The 26,713-nt window shown below is 37.1% G+C and overlaps 2 protein-coding genes across 6 annotated transcripts; both read right to left on the bottom strand.

Moving 5' to 3' along the window:
* Positions 1-1,369: 1,369 nt before the first annotated feature.
* LOC131164884 (dolichol-phosphate mannose synthase subunit 2) lies at positions 1,370-26,334 on the bottom strand. Of its 5 annotated transcripts, none has more exons than XM_058122411.1 (5): positions 26,158-26,327; positions 24,441-24,534; positions 2,262-2,390; positions 2,013-2,170; positions 1,370-1,645 (listed from the first exon to the last, which is right to left on the bottom strand). In XM_058122411.1, the coding sequence occupies exons 3-4, from the start codon at positions 2,349-2,351 to the stop codon at positions 2,018-2,020; spliced, it is 243 nt and encodes an 80-aa protein (XP_057978394.1). In that variant the 5' UTR covers positions 2,352-2,390; positions 24,441-24,534; positions 26,158-26,327; the 3' UTR covers positions 1,370-1,645; positions 2,013-2,017. The 5 variants fall into 5 exon arrangements, with proteins under 5 accessions (XP_057978394.1, XP_057978397.1, XP_057978395.1 ...); XM_058122412.1 differs by lacking the exon at positions 1,370-1,645 and adding an exon at positions 1,715-1,847; XM_058122414.1 differs by lacking the exon at positions 24,441-24,534 and having other exon boundaries at positions 26,158-26,334.
* On the bottom strand, positions 18,975-23,604 carry LOC131164883 (uncharacterized). The gene is made up of 2 exons (XM_058122409.1): positions 23,267-23,604; positions 18,975-23,191 (listed from the first exon to the last, which is right to left on the bottom strand). The coding sequence occupies exon 2, from the start codon at positions 19,893-19,895 to the stop codon at positions 19,059-19,061; it is 837 nt and encodes a 278-aa protein (XP_057978392.1). The 5' UTR covers positions 19,896-23,191; positions 23,267-23,604; the 3' UTR covers positions 18,975-19,058.
* Positions 26,335-26,713: the final 379 nt, after the last annotated feature.

The raw sequence follows: 26,713 nt of genomic DNA, 5'->3' as shown, positions 1-26,713 counted from the left end.
ACATAATTACAAGGACTCCGAAAATACTAAGTAAAGTAAAATATAAAAGAATCTACATTTTCATGTTGGGTTATTAAGAAAAGTGAAAAAATAAAAAATAAAATATATATCAAATTTATGTAGAAAATTCTGATTCTACTCCTCATTAATATCTAACTTTTTCATATTTTCAATCATAGTAAGATAAACCTTCATTTTCAATAGTATTTAAAATAGAAAAAAAAAAAACACACACACAATGAAAAATGAGTTTCTTACTCTTTCCTTTCCTTTCCCCAAATTAAACCTTGATCCAAACGACCCTAAAGCAAAGAAGAGAGAGAGAGAGAGAGAGAGAGAGAGAGAGAGAGAGAGAGAGAGAGAGAGAGAGAGAGAGTGCTTAGTAGCATTGTGCCACTAGGTAGCCTAATGGTTTGGTTCAAAAGCTCAGCAGCACGACCAACCTTGTTGACGAATGAGGCGGCTTAGCTAGCTTTTGGACGAATGAGTGCCTTGTTGGAATGGAGAAATTTCATAATGGTGGAGGAGTGAGGACCAATGAAGCCTAAACTAGCATCCTCATAGATATCTTTTCCCAAGCTAACAGCTATACATAAACCCTCTTGTAAGAATCAGGTAACATAAAGTGAATGAATCAAAGTGAGAAATTCTAATGAGCTTAGGAATGTTCCCGGTAGTCATCAAATCACACGCAATAACTCTTACATTCCTTCCTCCTCCTGCCAACTCTCGTGACTCGACCATTACAACATATATCGAAACAATATGAGAGAGTGAGGGGAGTTTGACACTCCATCTCAACATATTCATGATACATTGATATAGGCGTACACCCATTTTCACAATTAGTTTAAGAACAAATCTAACTTCATAAGTTGTTTATTGACCCCCCCTAATTTTGAATAGCTCATGAGATGCACAAACACAACTTAACTAAAAATTCCACCCACATGCTAAAATACATCTTTACAATGGCCCTCATGTAGGTTGTTCCACAAAAGGCAGATCATTAAAATAATCTTTCAATATAAATATGTTCCTAGAGTATCACATTTTACAACATGTGCAGACATCACCATCTCCCAATCCAAGAACCAGAATGGCCCAACTGTTGTGGATTTATCATCGTGCCACCTTGAGTGCGTGTGCACACAAGACATCAATAATCTCAAAAACCAACCTTGCATGCTCAAATATTCGGACCAACACACAAACAAAAAGTGTTCAAGGCAGGAGTTTGTGACCTTAATTAATTTTTGTTTTCAGAAAATAATGCAATATGAAAAGGTATTAAATTTCATTCACACAAATCCAAGCATTTGATTTCAGCCAAAGAAATTGTCATGAGAAAACAAAAAATCCAGTACGCTAACCAAAAACAGAGTGAAGGTTTATTACCAAAATCAGCACTCGAAACACATTGGAGAAATGAATTATTCTCTAGGAATACTGCATATGCGTGCCCTGCACAGGCTTGTTTGAAACTCCTTTGAAACAAATAACTCGTAGATAACTATATATATAAAATCAATACCAAAACAGATGTTCTTCTCTTATGCTGTGAATGTACATATTAATGACTGATAAAATGGAATGGACTGGGAGATTGCTACCTTTCATTGTGCAGCCTGGGACTAGTGTGAGCCTTTAATGGACAAAAAAAATTATCAGATCAGTTTCAAATCAAAAGCACATGATCAACCAAGACCCACTATAGGAAAGCTGACAGCAATTTCGACATGATCTCAGAATTTTTTACATTCAATTTGATATTAAGATGAAGATACTACAAAATTCTGCCAAGTGATTTTTTTGACTGACTTTGCGTAGGACTCACCGGATTTAAACTGCAATGACACCGGCTAAAACCGTGATTCACACTAGTACTTACGAGTTACGATAGCCTACTAACAGATGTCCTGAAAGCTACTCTCATTTCAAAACTTAAGGATTCATTCAATTGACAACATAAAGGAAATGCACTTAAAGTAAACAAAAGCTGGAGTATAGACCTGCATCACGCCTTCTTCTTTTTGGATTTGAGCATCACGGACCCAATAAAGACGCACAAAAAGCCGAGAAGTGCCACCCCAGCAAATACAGGTATGAGTATGGCGTATTCTTGGGGCAGGAAGTACTTATGGATAAAATGGTCACTGTCCACAAATGGCTGGAAAACCATCATCATATGAGTAAACAACACATACAAGCAAGTTAGAAGTACAGAAATAAAAAGGGGGAGGGGGGTGTTGTAAACTAACCAGGATAATGACCCAAAAAGTATAATAAGTAAATATGGATAAGCTGATTAACGATAACAAAAACCCAACTGCCCTGTCAGCTAATTCCATTATAATGTCTGTGATCTTTGCAGCCTGTAAATCCAAATTCTGCAGAATAGAATTAAAAAACAATTTCAAGAAAGCTAAAAATGTCACATCCAGAAAACAAGCCCCACCTTTTCTTTTAACGAGAAAACCACATCCCCCGAAGAAAGCTCAGCCCCGGAGAAAAAACTACTAAGGAATTACATTACTATATGAACTGTATGCATATTAAACATTCAAAAACATAACCAAAAAAAAAAAACTAAACTAAAAATTTAAAAACAAAAACAAACCACCACAAATAAATGTCATTTGGTAAAACATTTTTTATGGTAAGGCGAGTAAGACTAGGAAGAAAGAGCTAAGAATCCTGTTAAGTCTTCAGCCAACATACCCACGGCCACCACAAAAAAAGGTAAAAGCAGTGTCAAAAGCGGGGTCATAAAGACTAACCCATTTCACACTCATGGACACAGTGTAAATTGCCTTATTAAGCATAGCTAACTTACTAAGATCAACCACTGCCAGCTGCAACCACAAACCATCACCTGAAGGTGCCTCTATGGCACCTTCCACATTTTTAACAAATTTATGGCATAGGTCTGCAGATTGATACTTCTATATTTGAGGATTGAAATTCTTAAAGGCAAATCAGCCTTATTTATTTTTTTAGCCCTAAATCATCAGCAATTTCAAATTTTATGGGCAATCAACCAATTAACCATCTGAATCATTAATAGAGCACTCTCATTCATGATATCAAACCTTATCCCAAGAAGAAAAATTAATGGAGGAATCTGAGATTAGATTATGGTGAAAAGACAAGGAGAGGGAGAGGTAAAAAAAGAAAAGAAAAAAGAGGGGGGCAAAATGTTACTGATCAAGAACTTATAATGATTACAACAGCAATTCTGGTTATCATCGAGTCCTATTTCTTACCCTAGCAGCCTGGCCAGCTATAATTGCTCCTTGAATTCCCCCCTCTTTCTGTGTTGAACCGAAGGAAAGCTCGTGTTTAAGATTGTTGTTCACAATTAAAATCCCTATATTTTAGTATGTCTAATAATGACCTCAATATCCTCCATTATTATATGATTTACATTTCTTACATAAATAACATACCTAGAAGACGTGAATTTGCACTTAGTAATAACAAGGATTTTCATAGAACTATTCCCCCCCTAATTTTAACCCTTCTGCCTTGAAGCAAAACTTAGGCACATCAAATATTTCATTTGTACTCAAAAGATTAAATATATGAGTGCATGTGCCCTCTGAAGGTGCTCCCACTAGTTTTTTGAGATGTCACTTTGATGCCCTCGCTATCTCTCTACAACATCTAGTCAACAACCAACATTCAACCTCTCGGCTGAAATCAAGCTACCAAATTCGAAGACATGAATTTACAAATGCATGAAATAAATGGGGTCCTGATCCTACAACACTTTCAATTTACACACACAATTCAATTCTTCAAGGTTCAATACATGCAACACCTTTTATCAGTAAACTGGAGTACATTTTTTAAAAAAATTTGATCTTTTGAAACAGTACTTCCAGTAAAGTTCAACACCCATATACTTGACTTGACAATAAGACACTGAATCAGTCAATCAGCCTCATCAGATTATGTAAGAAATCAAATATTTTTAAACAATGTAGAAATTGATCTGATGCTACACCTCAGCTAAAAACTTCAGCTAATCACTGAATGGGCAATTCCACATTGCACTCAGTCGTGTAGTTTCCAACACTTCTCTTCCAATGACTATATAGGACTCCATAGCATGTTTGAGACACTCGACACCCTCTTGCTTTCGCAAAAATAGCACAACCAAATACTCCAATATCATGTCTCTTGTCATGTCAAACTCTTTGCTCAACAAAAAAAATAGCACATAATTTCTTCCACTTTCCTAAAATCATGCCTCTATCTTAGTCCAACTGTGAGCATGTCTCTTTGTGCGTGCAGGCACACGTGTGTGTGTGTGTGTGTGTGTTTAAAGCAATTTCTGCCCTTTTGGGGGGAGAGGGGTGGGTTGTGGGCAGCTGCTAGTTGTGCCTTGCTTTTTCCTTAGTTCATATATAACAACAACAACAAAACCAAGTTTTAAGTCCCACTAGGTGGGGTCAGCTATATGAATCCTTTTCTGCCAATTTATGCGATCATGGACCATTTCTTTTAACATATTCAGGACTATTAAATTTTTACTCACTATCCCATTCCAAGTTATTTTACATCTACCCCTACTCCTTTTACTACCCCTCACATAAACTAACTCACTCTTCCTCACTGGCGCACTATGTGGCCTACGTTGCAAGTATTCATACCATCTGAGTCGTCCCTCCCTTATTTTATCTTCTACAGGAGCTACACCTAATTTACCACGAATATATTCATTCCTTAATTTATCTTTTAGTGTTATACCACTCATTCATCTAAGCATTCTCATCTCGACAACTTTTACATATTGGATATTTTGTTTCTTCGTCATCCAGCATTCTGATCCATATAGCATAATTGGTCTTTATAGCCGTCCTATAAAACTTCCTTTTTAATTTTAAGGGTATTTTACAATCACAAAGTACACTTGAAGCATTTCTCCATTTTACCCAACCTGCTTTAACTCTATGCATTACATCATCTTCAATTTCTCCTTCAACTTGCATAATAAATTCAAGATATTGAAATCGACAAGTATTATTTATTTCTTCATCATCAAGTTTAACTTTATCTCCAATATTCCTCCTACCATTACTAAAATTACATTTCATAAATTTTTTCTTATTTCTACTGATCCTAAAGTCTCTAGATTCCAAAGCTTCTCTCCATAATTCTAACTCAGCCTCTACTCCGCCCCTAGTTTCATCAATCAATACAATATCATCTGAAAACAATATACACCATGGAACCTCATTTTAAATACTCTTAATTTGTTGATCTATCACTAAAGTAAAAAGATAAGGGCTCAAAGTAGATCCTTGATGCACACCTATGGTGATTGAAAATTCTCTAGTTTCTCCATCTATAGTCCTTACACTAGTCATTACTCCATCGTACATATCCTTAATAACATCAGTATACTTACTACATACACCCTTTTTTTTCTAAATCCCACCATAGAACTTCTCTAGGTACCCTATTATATGCTTTCTCTAGGTCAATAAATACCATATGCAAGTCCCTCTTTTTTTTTCCTTAAACTTTTCCATTAATCTTCTTAAATGATATATAGCTTCTATGGTAGATCTCCCAGGCATAAAACCAAATTGATTTTCTAAGACCTTCGTTTCTGGCCTTAATCTTTGTTCAACTACCCTTTCCCATTGTTTCATCATATGACTCATAAGTTTAATTCCACCATAGTTATTACAATTTTGAATATCTCATTTATTTTTATATATAGACATTAAAGTATTTTTCCTTCATTCATCTGGCATTTTCTTTATTTTTATAATTGTATTAAATAAATTAGTTAATCATATAATTCCGTTATCACCTAAGCATTTCCAAACTTTAATTGGGATGTTATCCGGTCCTATAGCTTTCCCATTTTTCATTTTTTTTAATGCAAACTTAACTTTATTAACTCTAATTTTGCAAATAAATCTCATATTTTTAGTTTTTCCGCATTTGTCAAATCTAAGTTTAAGCTTTCTATTTGGTTTTCATTAAACAACTTACTAAAGTAAATTCGCCATCTTTCTTTTATGTCTTCGTCCTTAACCAAGATAATATCATCCTTACTTTTTATACATTTTACATTTCCTAAGTCCTTACTTTTCTTTTCTCTAACTTCAACAAGTTTAAATATATCTCTTTCCTCTTATTTTATATCTAATCTATCATACAAACTATTAAATGATCTGTATTTAGCTACACTAACGGCCCTTTTTGCATCTTTTCTCGCCTCTTTATACCTTTCAAAGTTATCTATGTTTCTACATTTTTGTCACATTTTATACCAATTGTTTTTTCTTAGCGGCTTTTTGGGCATCTTTATCCCACCACCAACTTTCTTTGCTATTCGAGAATCTTTCTCTTGATTCACCTAAAATCTCTTTTGCTATCTTTTTAATAGAACTAGCTAATCTACTCCAAAGAGTATTTGTATCTATCCCATCCTCTATAGTCCAATCCGCATCTTTGATTTTTTAATCTTTAAATTTTAATATATTTTCTCCCTTCAGGTTCCACCACCCAGTTCTCTTACACTGATTTATTTTATCATTTTTCTTCCATTTTTTAATACATATATCTAACACTAAGACTCTATGTTGTGTGGTTAGGCTTTCACCTATAATAGCTTCACAATCCTTGCATGATAAACAATCTACCCTCCTAGTTAAAAAGAAATCTATTAGATTTATATTTTGTCCACTTTTAAAGGTTATTAAGTATTCTTCTCTCTTCTTAAAGCAAGTATTTATTATACTAAAATCATATGACATAGCGATGTCTAAGATCATCTCCTTAGACTCATTTTTGTCTCCATATACATATCCTCTATGTATCATTTCATAACTTTTATTATTCCTTCCAATGTGTCCATTCATATCTCCTTCTATAAATTTGTTCTTAGTCCCTAGTATGCCTTGTATAATACTATTCATATCTTCCCAAAATTGTCTCTTAAAATTTTCTACTAAGCCTACTTGAGGAGCATAAGCACTAATGATATTTATTATCTCCTAGCCTAATACTATCTTGATTTTTATAATTCTATCGCTTACTCTGTTTACATCAGCAACTCTATCTTTTAAGTTTTTGTCTACAATAATTCCTACTTCATTCTTCTATTTTTCTTTTTCAGTGTACCAAAGTTTAAATCTTCATTTATCAACTTATCTAGCTTTCTCCCCCGCCCACTTAATTCCTTTAAGGCAAATTATATTAATTTTTCGTCTAATCATTGTGTCCACAATTTTCCATGCTTTTACCGGTAAGTGTTCCTATATTCCAAGTTGCTAATCTAATCCTAGTTTCCTGAACTAACTTTTTTACTTGCTCATGTCCAAAATAATGTAAAAACACTCGCATATTTGACATTGTGCCTAGGCGCCGACATGGCACGTTGCTTCGGGGCGACGACCTAGCCCACCATCACTCACTTTTTGCTACACTCCAATGGTACGAGTGCAACACGTCGCTCGTAGGGGACACCCCAACAAATATTCGGTAAGGATTCACATCATAGGGCTGTGTGTGAAAAAATTGGGACATTAAGTGCATCACAGGTGAAGTTCCTTAATTCATATATATATATTAAAAGACAAACTTTACTCTATGAACTTCTTGTTATGTACTTAAATTTTGAACCAGCTAATGTTGTAGAGAGAGAGAGCTTTCAGTGGATCATAGTAGTAATTTGAGATCCCCAGAAAGAAAGACATCATGAATCCCACTTCTCTCAACTCTCATTACTCATTAGAATAAACTAATATAGTATGATTAAATTCAAAATTATAGAAAATTCAAGAAATAATTTAAAGAAAATTGATCAATTAATTTAGGAGGGGAAAAAACTTACATGTATAAACATATGGTCTAACTCCATATTCTTGGGAGTTGTTTGTGAAAATCTTATGCCATGCATTCAATTGGAAAAGAGGATATGAACTTGTTATTTGGAATTTTGTAGCATTTCATATTTTTTTGGATGAGAGAAATATTTATCAACATAACAAAATGCAATTACAAGGCAATGAGGATGATATCACCTCCAAAAAACAACACGAAATTGCAAAAATCTACAAACAAACTAAGCTAGATCTGCCTTCTAATATCTTCGAAAGTCAAACAAATACAGCCCCTAACACAACCAAAAGAAAGAGCCCAAAGAGATGCCAAAAACACCCCTATATCCCATAATGAGGTAAGAGATCTAGAACTACCCTTGAAAGTTTAGCATTTTTCTCAAGCTAAAGAGTCCAAAGGATTGCAAAAACTAAACAGTGCCATAAAGCTATTCCATTCCTGCTCTTCGCAAACCCCAAAACCCCACAAGTAAAAGATCCCTTACGCTCTTGTGCCCCCACCAAACTTCACCAAAACAAGAAAAAAAAAATGTTACGAAGATAACTTGGCATCCAGAGTGAGGGAAAAAATGAGCATTGGTTTTGTTGGATTAGCAGCGCATACAACATATATCAGGATTGAGAGACTTACAGGATCTCCTGATTTGTAGTATATCATACGTTTTAACTGAGTCACTGTTCAGATGAAATCCTGAATCTTAAAGGGGACATTTGCCTACCAAATCATGTGACCACCTTTGCTAGGTTCCCCTTAATCAAGGAAAAAGGTTGAGGGAGAAAGTTTTCAAGAGGTGAAGGAAAAAGGGTTTGGATGATAAAAGACCTAAGGAATTATCCTCCCACAACATCCCCACTATCAGATGAACCAAAACGATCCAGAGTAGTAAGCAAGGTGGATAGCTCATCAACCTCTTTAATTGAGATTCGTAAAGAAGTGGAATCTCAAGAAAGAGACCGCATCTCCCCCCCCCCCCCCCCCCCCCCTCTTTTTCCAAAATGAAAGGGAAAAGAAACAAAAAAAGCTGATAGGTGCATTGCAAAGGGAAGGAAGCCTTAGACAAATGAGGCACCATCAACTCAAAAGGACTCTCACCTACTCAAGCATCCTCCCAAAACCAAACCCTGCTATCGATACCCACACGGATGCAAGTGAGAGGAAAGAAAGGACAAGCAACAAGGGAGATGAATTCCCAGGGACTTGCATGAGAAACAATGCCGCTTCCTCTAGTATCCTACCCAATCTAATGAAGCCCATACTTTTTATCTCATGGTTCCTGAAAGAGTTTAACTTCTAAGGAAAACTACCATCCATTTACCTATTAGAGATTTTATTGGAAACCAAATTGTCAAGCCTCTTGCCCCCTTCGGGTTTAACTACCTCCTAGCTAACAAGATGATCTCTCTTGTTCTCACCACAACCGAACCAAAGTAAGTCATGCATCAACCTCTCAAAAATCCTAGCAACACTCAAGGGCACTTGAAAAGGGGATAATAAATAAATTGGGATGTTAGAGAGGAGATCACTAAAGAGAGTGATGGGAACCCCCAGAAGAGATAACAGATAAGTACACTCTCTTTCGCCCCTTCAACCTCTAGCTCACCCTCTCAATCACCAAGTCCCAAGAAAGCCACAGACCTAGGCTTCCACCAAGGGAAGAGCAAGATACAAAAGCAGCCAATGTAAGGAAACACACCCTAACAAATCCTTAAAGCCCATTAATGCCTGCTACCACTCTAAACAAGATTTTTAAGCCTGAAATCTCTTCATAGATTTTCAACAAGATAATGGTCTTTCAGAAGATTGCGACATTATCCTTGAGGAAGGTACCACTAGCAAACTAGAGATGAGTCACCTCAACCTCCTCACAACACATTGATGCAGTAGGGACTTGATTGAAGTCCCATTGGGCCGAGCTCTACATAATGACTTGAAAGGCCCTTTGAAGCCAATGAAATTGAAAAAATTGTATTTGAGATGAGTAGATAAAAAGCTCTGAGGTCACGAAATGGATTTACAACAGCATTTTTCTCAAGAGAGTTGGGATGTTGGGAAGGGGATATCTTGAGTTCTTGCAGAGTTCCTAAATGGGGTGGCGGACACTGGGCAATAGTTTGAACTCTGAAGGAGAGATCTGGGAAGGTTAGGGATTTTAGGCCTATAAGTCTAGTGACAAGTCTTTGCAAGATCCTCCCTAGGTTTTATCAAAATGGTTGAGAAAGATTTTGGGTGAGACAGTCACCATTGCTCAATTTGCATTCATTAAAGATGGACAAATCTTAGATGAAGTACATGTAGCTAATGAGGCCCAAGGGGCTTATATTCAAGTTGGGTTTTGGCAAGGCCTTGTCAAAAAGGTTTGTTTCATCCACACAACAAAGACATTGGCATTGGTATTAGCATATAACTTGTCTAACATGATGACTTCAAAACATACAAACATAAAGAACTACACCAAAAATGTTGGTGTCTGAATGGCTGTTCAATACCACTGAGTCAACTTTAAGATGCCACAAGAAAAAATATATGGTAGCTCAAAAAAACTGACCTGCACACGCAAATGAAGGATAAACCAAAAATATATCCAAATTAACCTATGTAGCCTAGAAGTGAAATGAAGCCACTTTGCAGCCACAAACTCCACAGTTTTAAAGTTTCTTATTTGTAGATGGCAAGGATTAGAAGACCCCTTGTAGGGTGACACTATCATAACTTCTCTTCTGTTAGTGTCGTAGAGGATAAACCCTCCAATAGAAACTCCAATTAGTTCAATCATGCTATGAAAATTTAAGGTACTTTATTTATCTCAATCCCTTAAAAAATTATACTTGGGTTGCGCAAATAATCTTTTTGAAGTATTTTTAGAAGGGTTCTACTTTGTCCCCTTGGAAATAAATTCCTAGCTCTACCATCCAGAGGGATAATATTAAATGGGTAGAGTTTGTTGATTAGCGTTTCAGGGAGAGAGAGAGAGTACCTCACAGTTATCATATTCCATGTATTTGAAACTACAATTAGTTTTGGTATTTCAAGTAAGCTAAAACTACATTGAATCTACATGAGCCCAAACTCAAATCTACTCAATTCACCAATCATGATCTCACCTCCTAAAATTTAACTTTTTTTGCGCACGGGCAGGAGTGGGGGTGGTGGAAGGTATGTCTCTGTTGATGTTACTTGAAATACCAAAAAACATTATTATTAATAATTTTTTTAATAGCAACAGAGAATCTATTAATGACAAGAATAATTACAAAGAATGGAGGATAAGAAATCCTCCAACAAAACTGAAAACTAACAAAGAAGGACAGTTACATTAAAGCTGTCTTCCAATCTCTTTGGATATCAGACAGCGACAAACCCTTACAAATCCCAAAAGAATGAGCCCAAAAGAGGCGTTAAAAATGACTTTCTCCCAAAGTAGAGGAGTAGTTTCTTACGTCTGAAAATTCTGTCATTCCTTTCATTCCACGTCATCCACAGCACTGAAAAAACTGCAGACCAAAAAATTCCTCTCTGTTTTTTTCTTTCCAAAACCCCAAAACTTTACCATTAAAAAATCAAAAGTAGATTCGGAGCCACCCACTCTTCTCCGAAAAACGAAAACAGATTATTCCATATGTATCTCGCCACCTTACAATGAAGAAATAGATCGCTAGAACTCTCATTTGAACCACTGTACGGCATACAGATATCTGTACTAAGAGTTTTGTAGGGTCTCCTGATCTATAACACATCATTCATATTATTGTTAAGTAAGAGAGTCCAAACAAAAGCCTGCAGTTTAAATGGAACCTTTGCTTCCCAGACAACTTTATTTAACAAGAAAGGCCTATGATTTGTGGATTTAGTAAGATTTTCCAAAAAAGACTTTGAAGAAAGGACCCTGAAGTATCCCCAATCAAAAAGCCTTCTGTCCTCCCACAAATTAATCCGACACACTCAACAAACAAGTTAACTCGTCAACCTATCTCTCATTTAGACTTCTAAAAAAATGGAAATACCAAGAAAAAGAGCCCCTCACATTGAAATAAAAAACTGAAATTGGTGCCTTATCGACAGAGGAAAGTCTAAACAAGCATTTTGTCCCCATTCCTTACTTTGAATAAAAAAAAAAAAAGGAAAACAGAAGCTATCTGTGAAATAAACTTTCAAGAAGTTGCATGAGTAGCATAGCCACTTCCTTTTAAATCCCATCCATTCCTGTGCAACCCATATTTACTCTTTATTACCTTATGCCGTAAGGAAGTAGGTTCTAAAGGAAACCTCCATAACCATTTTCCAATTAAAGAAATGTTTTTAGAAACCTCATTATCAAGACCTAGGCCCCCATTCAGACTTAGGCTTCCAAACAGCATCCCAACTAACCAAGTGATCCCCCTTTTATTCTCTCCACTACCAGACCATAAAAAATCCCTCATAATTTTTCCAATTTCCTAGCCACCCTAGGAGGTAATTTAAAAAGATTAAGGAAATAATGAGAATGTTAGCAAGGAAAGCACTAATAAGCGTAATCCTACCTCCTAATGAAAGACAAGCCTTCTTCCAACCTTCCAATCTATTGCCCACTCTTTCTATCACAGGATCCCGAAAAGCATAAGACACAGGATTTCCCCCAAGGAAGACCAAGATAAGAAAACACACAAGAAAGGGATACACAGCCGGCTAAAGATCTAAGATTATCAAAATCCCTACTACACAGATTAATACCTGCTAAGCTAGGCCACTCTTAAACAAGTTGAATTTTAAGCCTGAAATTCTCTCAAAAATTCTAAGCAGCATAAGAATCCTACGAAATTTTGCTGCATCATTCTCAAGAAAAAAGATGGTATCATCTGCTAACTGAAGATGAGACACCTCCATTTCCTCTCTACCTACAGACAGACCACTAATAATTCCCAAATCCTGAGCATGGGAAACCAAGCTACTCAAGACATCCACGACCAAAGTGAACAAGAAAGGATATAATGGATCCCCTTGTCTCAATCCCCTCAAGATGTAGGAGCCAATCCCTAGGCTGACCATTAACAATCACAAACATATTAGCAGAATTGAGGCACCCTCCTATCCACTTACACCACAAACTCCCAAAACCTTTTCTCTTGAGCACATTCATTAGAAAACCCCAATTAACCATATCATAAGCTTTTTCAAAATCCAATTTAAAAATCAATCCTTTTTTGTCCCTCTTCTTCACATCCTCGACCACCTCATTGGCTACCAAAACAGCATCTAAAATCTGTCTGTCTTTAACAAAAGTAAATTGCACCAAAGACATCGTGTCCTCCAATACTTCTCTAATCCTTTTCAAAAACCTTTGCAATCAGCTTATAACTACTAGTCACCGAGCTGATTGGCCTAAAATCCTTTATTTTTCTGACCTATCTTAGGAATCAGGGCAATGAAAGTAGAATTCATGCTTTTGCACACCTCACCATTCCTATGAAACTCCATAAAAAATTTCAAGACATCCTCTGTGACCGCTTCCCAATTATCTTAAAAAAAGCCATAGTGAAACCATCTAGACCTGGTGCGCTCAAGTCAAATAGTCTCTCCAACCACTTGGCCACCTTTTCCCAACAGGTTTCCAATCCAACACCTCCACCATTAATCAACCTGCAACTCATCTCGGTTCAAACCTTAATAGAACATTGTACCCTCCTTCCAAATATAATTATGATCTGTCACCACCTCTCCTGAATCAACCTCCAACTCCTAAATGAAACTCTTCCTTCTCTCCCCCCCCCCCCCCTCCCCCCCAAAAAAAATAAAAATTAGCCACCCTATGAAATAGTCTAGTATTACAATCCCCTTCTCAAACCCAATCAATTCTAGACTCTTGTCACCAACTCCTTTCCTCCCTGATAAGTAGCACCTCGAGATTATTACTAAGAAGAACCCTTCTAGCTCTATCTTCCTCCCCTAATAAACCACACTCCTCCAGTCTATCAATACCACTAATCTCCATCAAAATATCATTTTTCTTTCCCATAATATCCCTAAAAACTTCTTTGTTCCAAACTTTCAATTTTTCTTAAATAAATTTCAACTTTCTCATCGACTTAAAGCCCTCCAAACCCTGAACATGGCACTCTCTCCACCAAACTTTAGTAGAATCTCAAAAAGAAGGGTGTGTAAGACAAATACTCTCAAAACTAAAAGGAATTGGGCCCACAACATAGATTGGACTCCAAAAGAATCAGGCAGTGCTCAGAAGTGGGGCTAACCAGAGTCTCTTGAACAATATTAGGGAAAAAATCCTCCCACGCATCAGAATACATCATTCTATCCATGTGAATCCAGACCACAAAAGCCACCCAAGTGAAATGGCCATTGTTCAAAGGAATATCCCTAAGACCACAATCCCTAATAAAAAAGTCAAAGAGTCTCATGCTACTAGTCACCCTAGAGCCCCTGAACTTCTCCATTAAGGTTCTGATAACAGCAAAGCCACCCCCGACCACAGATTGCAAAGCCCATATAGACTAGCCAACTCTATGATAAAATCATTCCACTGGGAGTGTTGAGTACGGCCATTAATGGAGGTAAACCACCATTCCCCTACACCCTTAATCTCAAGTAAGAAAGAGAGGAAAACGAGCCTAAAATATTATCTTTTCAAGTTGCTAACCTGGTGTCCCACGCCACTAATTGACCTCACGAGGTTCCTAAGGATGGGAGAAAAAAACCCACTCCTTGAATTTATTATCCCAAATACTTCTAAAGAAAAGGGAATCAATCTCACCAATTTTTTTCTTGAAGAAACAAATTATCAAGGTTCATTTTATTCATCAAATCCTTGACCCTCCTTTGATTAAATCCCCCAAAACCTCTAACATTACAAGACAAAATCTTCATTTGGAGACACTACCAGTCCCTGAAAACCTACTCCCTTTCTCATACTTCAGCGAGGAAGCTAATCTAACACGGTCCTTGCTCAATTTTTTAGCCTTTTTCCTCTCCCACAAATCATCTTTCTTAAGCCTAATCAAATCACCCGAAGGAGCTGTCAAGCTAAGATCCATACCGTCAAGTAGTTCCTAAGCCTATAGGTTTTCTCTCTCATCCCCTAAAAGGTCAACGTTGGTAAATTTCTTTCACCCCTTGATTCCTTATGGCAATTTAATAGTTCAGAAATAATACAAGAAAAGACATAATTAAATGGCATACCTTCGGAAATAGCATCTCTATCCAATTTTGTTTCCTTAGTTGTTTGCCAAATTGCTTGTCTTCTCTTCAGAATTGATTGCAGAGGGTAAGTGATTGGGCTCATCGAAGGATTGGGGACTTTGAAGTTGTTGTGGGAAGAGAAGTACCATCTAAAATCCTAACCTCATTTGTACTCTAATTACTCATACATAGACCAATACAATTCTATGTAGTTACGACATTCTTTTCTTCACCCTTCCTTAGATTTTCTATTAACAAATCCTCATCCTTGGACTCAAATGATGACAAGGACTCTTTGCTATCTTCTGTATATTCAAAATTATCTTCGTCCTGACTCCCAGATTCCACAACTTCTTTACCCTTCCTCTTATCCAGACGGCTTGCTTCTAAAATATTATTTTTTGTGCGTTGATAGACTTCATCAAATCTTTTCAACACTTGAGAGGAAGTTCTCTGCATTTCCATCGCAGCCCCTGCCTTTCCTTCTTGGAGGTCAATATTTTTTGTTTCATTAAAATTGTCTCCCCTTCAACTAAATGTAATTCCTCCAATTGCACTGTACATGTCCTTGTGTTCTCTTTCTTCCTATCCCAGAAAAAACATTCTCTAGAAGAGGAGGGCTCCTGCCCACTGTTTTGGGATAAAGCCCAGATGCCACCTATTCTAACTGTTCCTGAGCCATTTTGCAATTACAAATGGGCCTCCTCTATACCCAAATTCTTTAGCCCAGTCTTCAAAGCCTAGCTGTAAGTAGTTCTTCCATAAAAGGGCTTAGGAAACTCAATTTTAGGCCTAGAAAAATTAAACCCATATGATTTATACTTTATGGCCCAATTTTTCACTCTTGTCTTTTCTAGCCCAATGGAACTCCAGCTATTTTCTGATGTCCATTTGGATATTGTCTCCAGTATCCCTCCTCAATCCCCCCCCGCCCCTATTCAAAGGGGGAACAAACTTACCTTGTGTGGGTTCTTTTTCTTTATTTCCAACTCCTAAACACCTTCCTCTTTGCGGATCTTTGTCGGAATTCCTTCCTGCCCTATAGTCTAAAATATCTGCACAGCTCCAAACTGATTATGTTCTTGCTGAAATTCTTATCAATATACACTGCCCTTGCACATTTGTTGATCCATAGTCCAGACAGCACATTCTCGGCACCTCCCTGGAGTTGGAGCTTGTATTTTTCTTGTGTTCTTTAAAAACCTTAACAATATCAAAAAACCTAAACCGTCCCCCTGCCCCCTTCCCTTCTAGTATGCAAATCAGATGTTTTACACCTTTGTTTGTAATATTTTCCAAAGATAAGAATCAACCAAAGTTGTTGGCTCTCCACCAAAGCATGATAAAGTAGTTTGATGTTCCAAAAGACTTAATCCAGGGATCCTCCGTCATTTTAGATAGGAAAATTTGTAACTGCTTAAGTGGCCAACTCCTATCCTCCCTTGTGGAAGAGTGAGAACACAAGCTTCAATTGCTTCACGGATAGAGTGACAATCGACTTCAATATGCTTCATGCGCTCATGATAGACAAGATTGGCCGTGATCTGGATAGCACTCATATTATCGGTATGTAGAGGTGTAGGATCGGTCACAGAAAAATCTAGCTCAGCAAGCAAGCGTTGAAGCCAAATATTTTCATAACAAGCAAGAGACATCGCCTGGTATTCAGATTCCGTCGATGACTTAGAAACTCTGTATTGCTTCTTACTCTTCCAAGAGATCAATGCATCAACTAAGAACACACACCAACCAGTGATGAAGCGACGTGTATCCGCACAACAATCAGCATCGCTATAAGCAGCAAGGCGAGTAGAATTGCATGCAGGAAGAATAAACCACGGGCAGAAATGCCCTGAACATAGCATATGATCCGACAGACAGTAGCCAAATGAAGATGACAAGGAGTCTGAAGAAATTGGCTAACTTGTTATATAGCAAAAGAAATGTCTGGTCTAGTAATAGTGAGATAGACAAGACTACCCACCAACTTCCAGTATAAACTGGGATCAGCAAGTAAGTCACCCTCCTCTTTGCAAAGCTTGACATTTAATTCGATGCGAGTATCAACAGAAGTACCCTTCTGAAGGCCAACTATGGCCACCAAATCACCAACATACTTATGTTGATTGAGTGAAATACCTGAGAGACTATGATTCACCTCAAGACCAAGAAACTATGTGAGAGACCCAAGATCTTTCATATGAAAGGACTTTGAGAGATGAGTCTTGAGATGAGCAAGTAAAGCAGAATCGGAACCAGTAATCACAATATCATCAACATAAACCAAAAAAACAACAATACCCATGTCTGATTTCCGAAGAAACAGTGAAGTGTCATACTCGTTCTGTTTGAATGAAAATTGTAATAAAGTGGTGCGGAATTTATCAAACTAGGCCCTCGGAGCTTGTTTGAGACCATAAAGAGAACGACGAAGCTTACACACATGTGAAGTCGAAGAGGGAAATAAGCCCAGGGGTGGCTTCATATAAATACACTCTTTAAGATCCCCGTGAAGAAAAGCATTCTTGACATCCATCTGATGTAGTGGCCACTCACTAGAAGCAGCAATAGCCAGAATCGTACAAACAGTAGTCATCTTAGCCACAAGGTCTCTTCATAATTGACACCATATTCCTAATTATTCCCAACTGCAACTAGGCGAGCTTTGTAGCGATCTAGACTTCCATCAAATCGGACCTTGACTGAGTAAACCCATTTACAACCCAGAGGAACAATGGTGGGAGGACAATGCTCAATGTCCCAGGTGTGATTGGCCTCTGGAGCAGCAATTTCTTCCTGCATATCTTGTCGCCAACAATCATGCTTGGCAGCATGTGAGAAGGAAGTGGAAATATCTAAATTGGACAATGCAGCAATAAGAGCTCAAACAGAGTTACCAGAACTTGAAGAGGGAAACCCATACCTGTCCGGGGGTATAGACACTCGAAAAGAGCGACGTACCAAAGGCTTTGGAGGTGCTGGAACTAAATGAATCTAGAGCATGGTAGGATCAGATATCGGATGAGCTACCGAAAGAGACTGTAGGCGAGGGTGCCGCGTATACACAATATTTGGTTTAACATGAGACCTTACTGGATGAGGATCTGAGAGCTGCTCCTCAAAGGAGGGGAGAATCACAGTAGGAGAGGAGGGTACAGAGGACATAGGAAAGAAACGTTGATTTTCAAAGAAAATAACATTCCTAGAAATGCTGTACGATGTAATGTTGGATCATAGCAAACAAATCCCTTTTGACATACATTGTATCCCAAGAATGCACATCGAACAAATTGAGCAGATAATTTATGTCGCTTATGAGGAGCTAAATGAACAAAACATATACAACCAAAGGAACAGAGGTTATCATAACTAGGTTGCTTAACAAATAAACAAAAATAGGGAGACTCCATGAGTAGGACTTGAGAAGGTAAACAATTAATCAAGTAGCAATTTTCAGAACCTCAACCCACAACAAGGATGGAACAGAGGATTCCATCAAGAGAGTACAAACCACATGTAGGAGATGACGATTTTTCCGTTCGGCTACTCCATTCTGTTGGGGAGTAGGAGGACATGAACGTTGATAAATAATGCCTTTAGAAGCCAAAAAATGCTTGAAACTCAGTAGACACATATTCACCACCAGAATCTATGCATAATGTCTTAATAGAAGCAGAAAATTGATTGTTAACATATGCTAAAAACTCAATGAAAGTACGAAAAACCTTAGATTTAGAGCGAAGAAAGTAAACCCAAGTAAATCTGCAATGATCATCAATGAAAGTCATATCGTATTTAAATTTTTCATGTGAACTAACCAAGGAAGGTCCCCAAACATCACTATGGATAAGCTCAAAACACTGAGAAGCTCTACTAGCATGCAAAGGGAAGGGAAGAGTTTTGCTTTTACCAAGTTTGCAAGAGGCACACTCAGGAGATAAAGAAGAACGTTCTTTATTACTAAGTAAACCAAAGTTCAATACATGAGATAAGATCTAAGTATTGGGATGGCCTAAACGACGATGTCACACCATACTACGATCTGAAACATTATTACAAGCAAAAGACTTAATAGAAGAAATTGGAGAACGTGCTGGAACAGGAAAAAGTAGTAGAAACAAGCGCCTCACTTTAGGTCCCTTCGCGATTAACTCCCCCATTACTTGGTCTTGCACAACACAACTATTACCAGAAAAATTAACAGCACAATTGTTATCAACTAATTGACTAACAGAAATAAGATTCGTGGAAAGCTGAGGAGCAAGAAACACATTAGTGAACTTAGAAGAGGCATCTCCAACAGCAGCTATTGGCAAAGAACTGTCATTGGCAGTCTGAATAGTAGATTGACTAGCGTAGGGCCGAACATGACACAAGGTAGTGGGATTATTAGTCATGTGACTAGAGGCACCAGAGTTCACATACCAGATATTAGTAGAATTGTTACCTTGGAGCCCCATTGCTGATAATGTCGAAATTAGCATCTGTTGCACCATTTCGGGTGTGCAGTAAATCACAGAAGCCACCTGAAGAAGAGCCAGGGACTGCAAGAGCCATTGTGGGGGTACACTAAACAAAAGTCTGCAATGCCTAGGCCTGACGATTCTGCAAGCAAATACGACATTCTTTGATAATGTAACCCTTTTTCTTGCAATAAGAGCAGAATTTCTTAGAACAATTAGCAGCGATATGTCCAATTTCATTGCAGCAAAAACACAGCAAAGTGCTAGAATGCGCAAGCGGCCCTCGACATTGAGCAACATAAGCCACAAGGACAAACCCGGAATTACCATGAGATTGTGCCAAAGTAACTTGAGTACTAAGTCGTTGTTCTTCACAAAGTAACTCACCAAAACAAACATCCAGAGAAGGAACAGGAGAGCGATTTAGCAGAGACGAGCGAACAGATTCATACTCGAGGGAGAATTTCATAAGAAACTGATCACGAGGACTAGTCTCGTTAAGACGTTGAATAATGGGAAGAAAAGCCACAGGAACATCCACAGTAACCATATCAGAATATTCATTCCAAAGAGTCAAAATCCCCAAATAATAGTCTTGGATGGAACGATTGTCATGTTGAAACATGGGAATCGTATGCTCTAACTAAAAACGACGGGCACCGTTATCTTGATGATATACTGTTTTTAAATAAGTCCACATGGATTGAGCAATGTGATAAGATTGCAAGTTGGGGACAATATGTGGCTCAACCGAGCCAAGAAGCCAAGACATAATCCGAGCATCAAACATAGCCCATGAAGGACAAGTTGGGGACTCCTTGGATTTATTAGGATGGGGTGCACAATCCGTGCCATCAATATGACCCCAAAGATCTTTCTCCTTCAGGAAAAGTTTAAACTAAAAAGCCCATGTAGAATAATTGTTGCCCATAAACTTGGCGCACACAAGTGCGGAGTCCATGCTGAATAATGGAGAAAATCGAGAAGCCCCAAAAAAACAGATTGTGCCAAAAGAAACAGACCACCAGAAAATCTAGAAGCCCAAAATAAACAACGCAGGTACAAAGAAGAACCAAGAACAACTTCCGTGCACTAAAAAATTAAATATTGAACCAAAAAACTGCACTAAAAATTAAATCTTGAACCAAAAACCTGTTCTACCAAGAAGATAAGTGCCAAAAACAGCAACAGAAAGCTGTTGCCTGCTTGCCGAGAGCCACAAACAGTAACAGAAACTGGAGAAATAAGTGGCAAACCAGAAACCTGCTGTGCCTGCTTGCCGAAAGTCACAAGCCTGCTTGCTGAGAGTCACAAACAGCAATAGAAACTGGAGAAATAAGTGGCAAACCAGAAACCTGTTGTGCCTACTTGCCGAAAGTCACAAACAGCAGAAGAAAACTATTTCCTGCTTGCCGAGAATTACAAGGACATAAACTGGAGGAATAAATGGCAACCCAAAAGCCTGCTGTGCCGACAGCCACGCAGCCACATAAGTACCGAAAGAACAGAGAAAATTTCCAGAAGAGAAAACAAAACCACAACAGCCACGAAACCGAGAAGACAAAAAATCAAAAAAAAAAAAAAAACCTAGCAGTCAGCTAGCTCTAATACCATGTCAAATATTTTGTGAATGGCAGAATGAATTGGCCTTGAGTTCTGTATATTATATATAGACTTTACAAGGATGCTATACATGGAAAGTACATAAGGTCTAGCATGATTCTAGCCCTATACAAGTAAACTATAATCTGTCAAGCCCTATACATGTTAACTAAATATATGCTAACTTTACAAAATAATGAATTGAAATATAAGGAAATTAATGGGGGCAGTAAGGAAAGAAATCTTTTGCTTTGTTGTTTGTTGTTCCGTTGACAGGTATTCTGGTGCTCAAAGAGGATTTTTGGTGGATAGGGAAAAAACAGTGTTTGGTTGCTAAGAATAGGAGAGAAATAGAGTTCGGTTTCAGGCTTAGGGCTTTGATGGATTAGAGTTTCAGGTGATGAGGTTTAGGGGAAGGTGAGAGGAAAGGTGCACCATGCTTGCCATCTTGAAGATGGAAGACGTAGGGAGGAAGACATCACAACTTCATCATTCGAGTTTAGAAGGGCTCCATGTCATGTACGACGATGTTCTCCCTTGTCAGTCGTGTGTGTTCAAACTGAAAAAGCAAGGACCTTCATCAGACCAATTGATGACTCCATCGGTTGTTGCTTCGACAAAGCAGAAGAATCCTAAAAACCTAACATTATTATCAATATGAAATGAAAACATTTATCTAAAAAACTATAATTAGAGAAGGATGCCAGTAAAACTTCCATTTGTTAGTCTTGGAGGACGGTCCTTATAGAAACTACAGTTAGTTCAATCATGCTATCAAAAGCATGCCACAGCTTCTTCATAGCCCTACACATCAATTATGTGAGAAAAAATACCAGCACAATTTGCTAAAGAACAATATAGGCTCCCTTCTGCATTATTCAACCATGAGCCACAACAGCAAAGAACATGTATTGTTTGTATGTATCAAAGCCTGGGAGGCAGTGGCAGAGAAGACAATTGATCCCCCTGACTTAAAAATATCATATTTAGTCCTCTCAAATTTTTGGCTATTTATGATATAAAATTATAACACATTCCCCATTCCTTCAAAAAAAAAATGGGGCATTTTACCATGTACCTTTAAAAATTTGTACTCATGTTGTTTTTCTTCTTCTTTTTTTTTTTGAATTTTTTTGTAATGGCGCTACTTTGTCCCCTCAAAGATAAATTCCTAGCCCCACACAGGTATGGATAATGTTTTAAAAAATAGAATTTGTTGAGGTATTTTACTTTGCCCATTTAAAAATTGCATTTGTGTTTTTCTTTTTCTTTAGTATTTTTTTGTAAAAGCTCTGCTTTGTCCCCTCAGATAAATCCCTTGCTCCACCACAGGTCTGGATAATGTTAAACAAAGTTAGCATTTATTGGGAGAAAAGATTAAAGACAAATATTAATATCTTCAACTTATCAAACACAGTAGTATGGAAGTGTACTTGAAACTCATACAGCAATCAAAAGATATGAATAGGGTATCATACAAATTAAACATGGCATCAAACAAAGAATTTTCAGAATCAAAAATTTTATGAAAAAAACAACAGTGAGAATAACAACAAAACCTTCAAGTTTCACTCATTATGGCCGGGTGACAGCTAGATGTATCATGTTTTCCCATTTTTGCAGTTTAGGCACATCCTATGAAATTTGGAATGCCATTAAATCCCTTTCTGACTACCTCCATCCAAGCTATTCAAGGTCTAATCTCTAGTGCCAATTTTCTCAACAGTCTATATTGCAAGTGCCAAAAGCATTTGATCACCCTTCTTATGCACTGATTTTCATTGGAATGGAGTTGAGGTCGAAATTCAATTACTATGTTTGGATAAACATGTGAAATTCTAGAATGGAATAAAAAAATAAATTATTTTCTAGAAAATGCCCATAAATAAAGAACTTCAATTAACCCCCATTTTTTGTACAGTTTAAACATGTTTAAAATAAAATTTAGTCAGAGAGAGAAAGAGAGAGAGAGAAGAACATACTTGGTTCATGATCGCTGATCGATCGTGATCAGCAATCATGAACACCAAGGATCCCATGGTTGTCAGCAATGAACACGGTTGAATTCTTCTTTAAAAGAGCTAGCCGATCCCCTATCAGAGATAACAATGAGAAAGCGTCTACGAGAAATTGCAACAAAAGAGAAAAAGGAGGCTAGCAGCCATCACCAAGATTCGCTCATATGGTCGTCATCAATTGAGAAGAAGAAAATGTCATCTAGGCCACCATCATAATCATCAATTGAGATTGTTAGAAATGAGAGAGGTTCATCATCCATTGCTAGCAAAGAAGAGGGAGCGTCAAAGATCGAGAGAGGAGAGTTGCAATCACACGTTGACAGAATGATGGAGGAAAAGGTTAGGCCTGGTTGTAAATATGAAGTAGAAGGGAGATGTGTGCCTGCAGGTTATCATGGCTGCCAACTCCCAACGACCCTATGCTCACAAGGCATGGCAAGGGAGGGGTCTGAAGGAGATTAGACCAATGTGAAGTGAGTTAGAAACAATGGGACTGGAAATGAAGGGGAAATTCATAAGTTTGTTATTGTGATTTAACATATTTAAGGAAATTTTAGGGGAAAAAAAAAAAGATTTAAGGAACAATTGCAAAGGAATGAATAGCAATTCCAGCCCATCTGGCTGGAATTGCAATTCCATCACTGGCAAGAGTCATTATTCCATTTGGAATTCCATTCCATATTATTTGTTGAAACCAAACAGAGGAATGGCACCGGGGCATGAACTTAGATTACATTTTGGCTCTAATTCTGCAAATCAAATGCAACAATAGTTCATCTTTTACAAGTGCTAGTCCTAACCCAGTATGGATATGTTCTTCTATTATCCCTTAAGTTATAAACCACTCATCCATTTAAAGATCTTCATTTCAATCAAACTCTACAATATAAAAAATAAATGAAAAAAATGAAAGAAAAGAAAAACAGCCTAAATCCAAGCTGCAGTCACAGCAATTAATAGAAGTAGATCATCGACGGTGAATTTATCTTTCAGATAGCAAGAAGAACGGAACCAACAGACTAACATGCAATCCACCAAAAATAGACATCAGGTGATTAATTGATTAAACAGTTCAAGGAGTTGGACGCTTTTTTTTTTCTTTTTTTGGAGTGCAGAGGATACTCCATAATCAGATTGAAATACAGAACACAAACATTGCAAACACTCACACATACACACACACACACACACACACACATATATATATATATTAAAATTAACCACATTTTCCTTAGAAAATCCAAATGATAGAAAGAATAAAGAGGATGAATTAGACAGAAATTGGACACAGGTAAAGTAACAGAAAGAGGAGTAGAAGGCATACCTTGCCAGTGAGTACTCACTCTGAACAACGACTCAAACAAGAGATAGAACAAAGGAGTGAATGTGTCAAAAGAGAAAGCCCTCTATGAAACTCCCTGTTAGAGTAGTAGTTTTAAGTTGAGATAAACTACTAAGAAAGTATTGCACTTAAATATGACCAAAAATAGCATCTAATATTTTTAATGAATGTTTAAAAATTTAGTTTTCATTTACCAAAATTAATTACGTCGGTGTTCGCATTTGCATAAATCCACCCACACTTTCTCGGATTGAACTACTCCTAAAAGACTAAAGACAAAATGGGCGCTTGACAAAATTAAGCATTAAACATTGATTGCTGAATCCAGTTCTGAATCTGAGACTCAGAATTAGAACTAAAGTGAACCCCTGAATACTGAATAGTTTAAGGGGGCTTTCGATAAAATTTAGCATTTAGCGCTAAATGCTGAATACAATTCTAAATCTGTAAGTCAGGTTCCGAATATAACTGGAACTAGTCTTTGAATCTAAATGTTGAATTATTTCAGCCATTTGGTAACTACTAACTAACCTCTGAATAATTATCTTTTTTCAGTTTTAACCCTCTGAACTATCAAAAACAGAGCTGTTTGTTAAAATAATAGGCATTTCCAAAAATAAAATAAAAAAATTTATTATAGCAAAAATAATCATGTGCCCACTTTAATAGATTATTATCAAGAAAAATATATTATGAAGTTTCAAAGAAGAAAATATTAAAGGGAACTTTGACCAACAACTGCTTGTGGAGAATGCAATGTCAAAAATGAATAGACCCATTTGGAATAATCTTATAATATTGAATGGGTTTGAAGATCTTTGGGTGGTACAGATTCAAATGTTCCCGGAAAATGGGAATGCTTGAATTGAATTAATTCAAATACAATGCAAAAGAATACATTTATTGTTGAACATATGGCCTCAATATTTTCCAAAACTATGATATGCCATATGAATACATGGTTTGCATACCAATATGATATGAATCTGTTTGGAGTTAGAAACTGTAGTTATTTTGTAGGTGGTCTTGACTCTTGGCAAATAGCAGTGTGATCAAGCTGGGTAACATGATATGTTGATTTGGCCCTTTATGTATTTCACTGTGCTTTTCAATATAATTATAATACTTCAAAAATGATCGGTCCTTGCCTTCATTGCGTAATGAACTAATAATAATAATAATAATAATAATAAAAGAAATCTGGAATTTTTCCCCTTCCAAAATGGAGAGAATGGCAGGGAGAGGCAAGGAAGCATTTGTTTCCCGAGTGAAGGGTTGAGATTAAACCTAAAAAGACTACAGCGCATGTTTGTCAATGGAAATGTTGTCATTCATTGATTCCCATTCTTTAATCAAATTTCGGCAAAATACAATCACCTTTGGGCAAAATTACAACATTTACATTCAGAAATTTTTCCATTGTCTCAAAAGTTCACAGAACCTTAAAGGGACATGGCATTCTATTATTTGGGAATCAAAAGAACCAATACCTAAACTAAAAAATAGACCAAATTAACAAATGAAAACAAAAAAAAAAAAATTACCAAATCAATATGCACATCAAAATTGAAATCGATTTTACAATACGAGAGGACACGATCAGGCAGCACAAGCCAAGGATTTTTTTTTTTTTTTTAAATTCCTGGAAAGACAACGCAGACCACTTAGAGAAGAAGAAGAAGAAGTAGCACTAGCTTACCGCAGAAGAGGGGAGAGGAGAGGAGAGGCGGCTGCGCGTGGGACTGGCTCTGGGCTGTGCGTGGAGGTTGGCACAGCTGTGCGCAGAGTCGTGGAGAAGACAGAGGGAGGGGTTGCGTTTGAGGAATTAGTGTGTAATTTGGTTTGCTTTACGAGGACAAATGTTTGTCTCCACAATTTATTTTTTCATATTGATATACTTACTAAAGAAGAGTTTGTGTTGATCATAAATGAAAAAATTGGTTATGGAGAAAATTTAGGATAAATTTGTACTACATAAAAATTACTTTGGAACAAAAATAATATTCTATTCTTTTTTTAAAAAGGAGACGCAAGTCCATTAAAGTAAACTCAAAAGCTCGTTAAGAGGTTAACTAGGCAATATTCTCATGCATAACAATTATATATGAACAAGACCAATCTTTGACTTTCTCTGAAAGAACTCAAAAGCTCATTAAGAGGTTAACTAAATAATACTAGTTCACTAAATATTGAACCATTTAGAATTCAATCTCTATTTAGAGAATATTAAGTGTAAACAAACACCCTCAAGTCGT

The sequence above is a fragment of the Malania oleifera genome, chromosome 9 (assembly GCF_029873635.1).
Source record: "Malania oleifera isolate guangnan ecotype guangnan chromosome 9, ASM2987363v1, whole genome shotgun sequence".
NCBI classification, from domain to species: Eukaryota; Viridiplantae; Streptophyta; class Magnoliopsida; order Santalales; family Ximeniaceae; genus Malania; species Malania oleifera.
The sequence above is the reverse complement of the archived record's forward strand: the minus strand, read 5'-3'. Positions and strand labels throughout refer to the sequence as shown.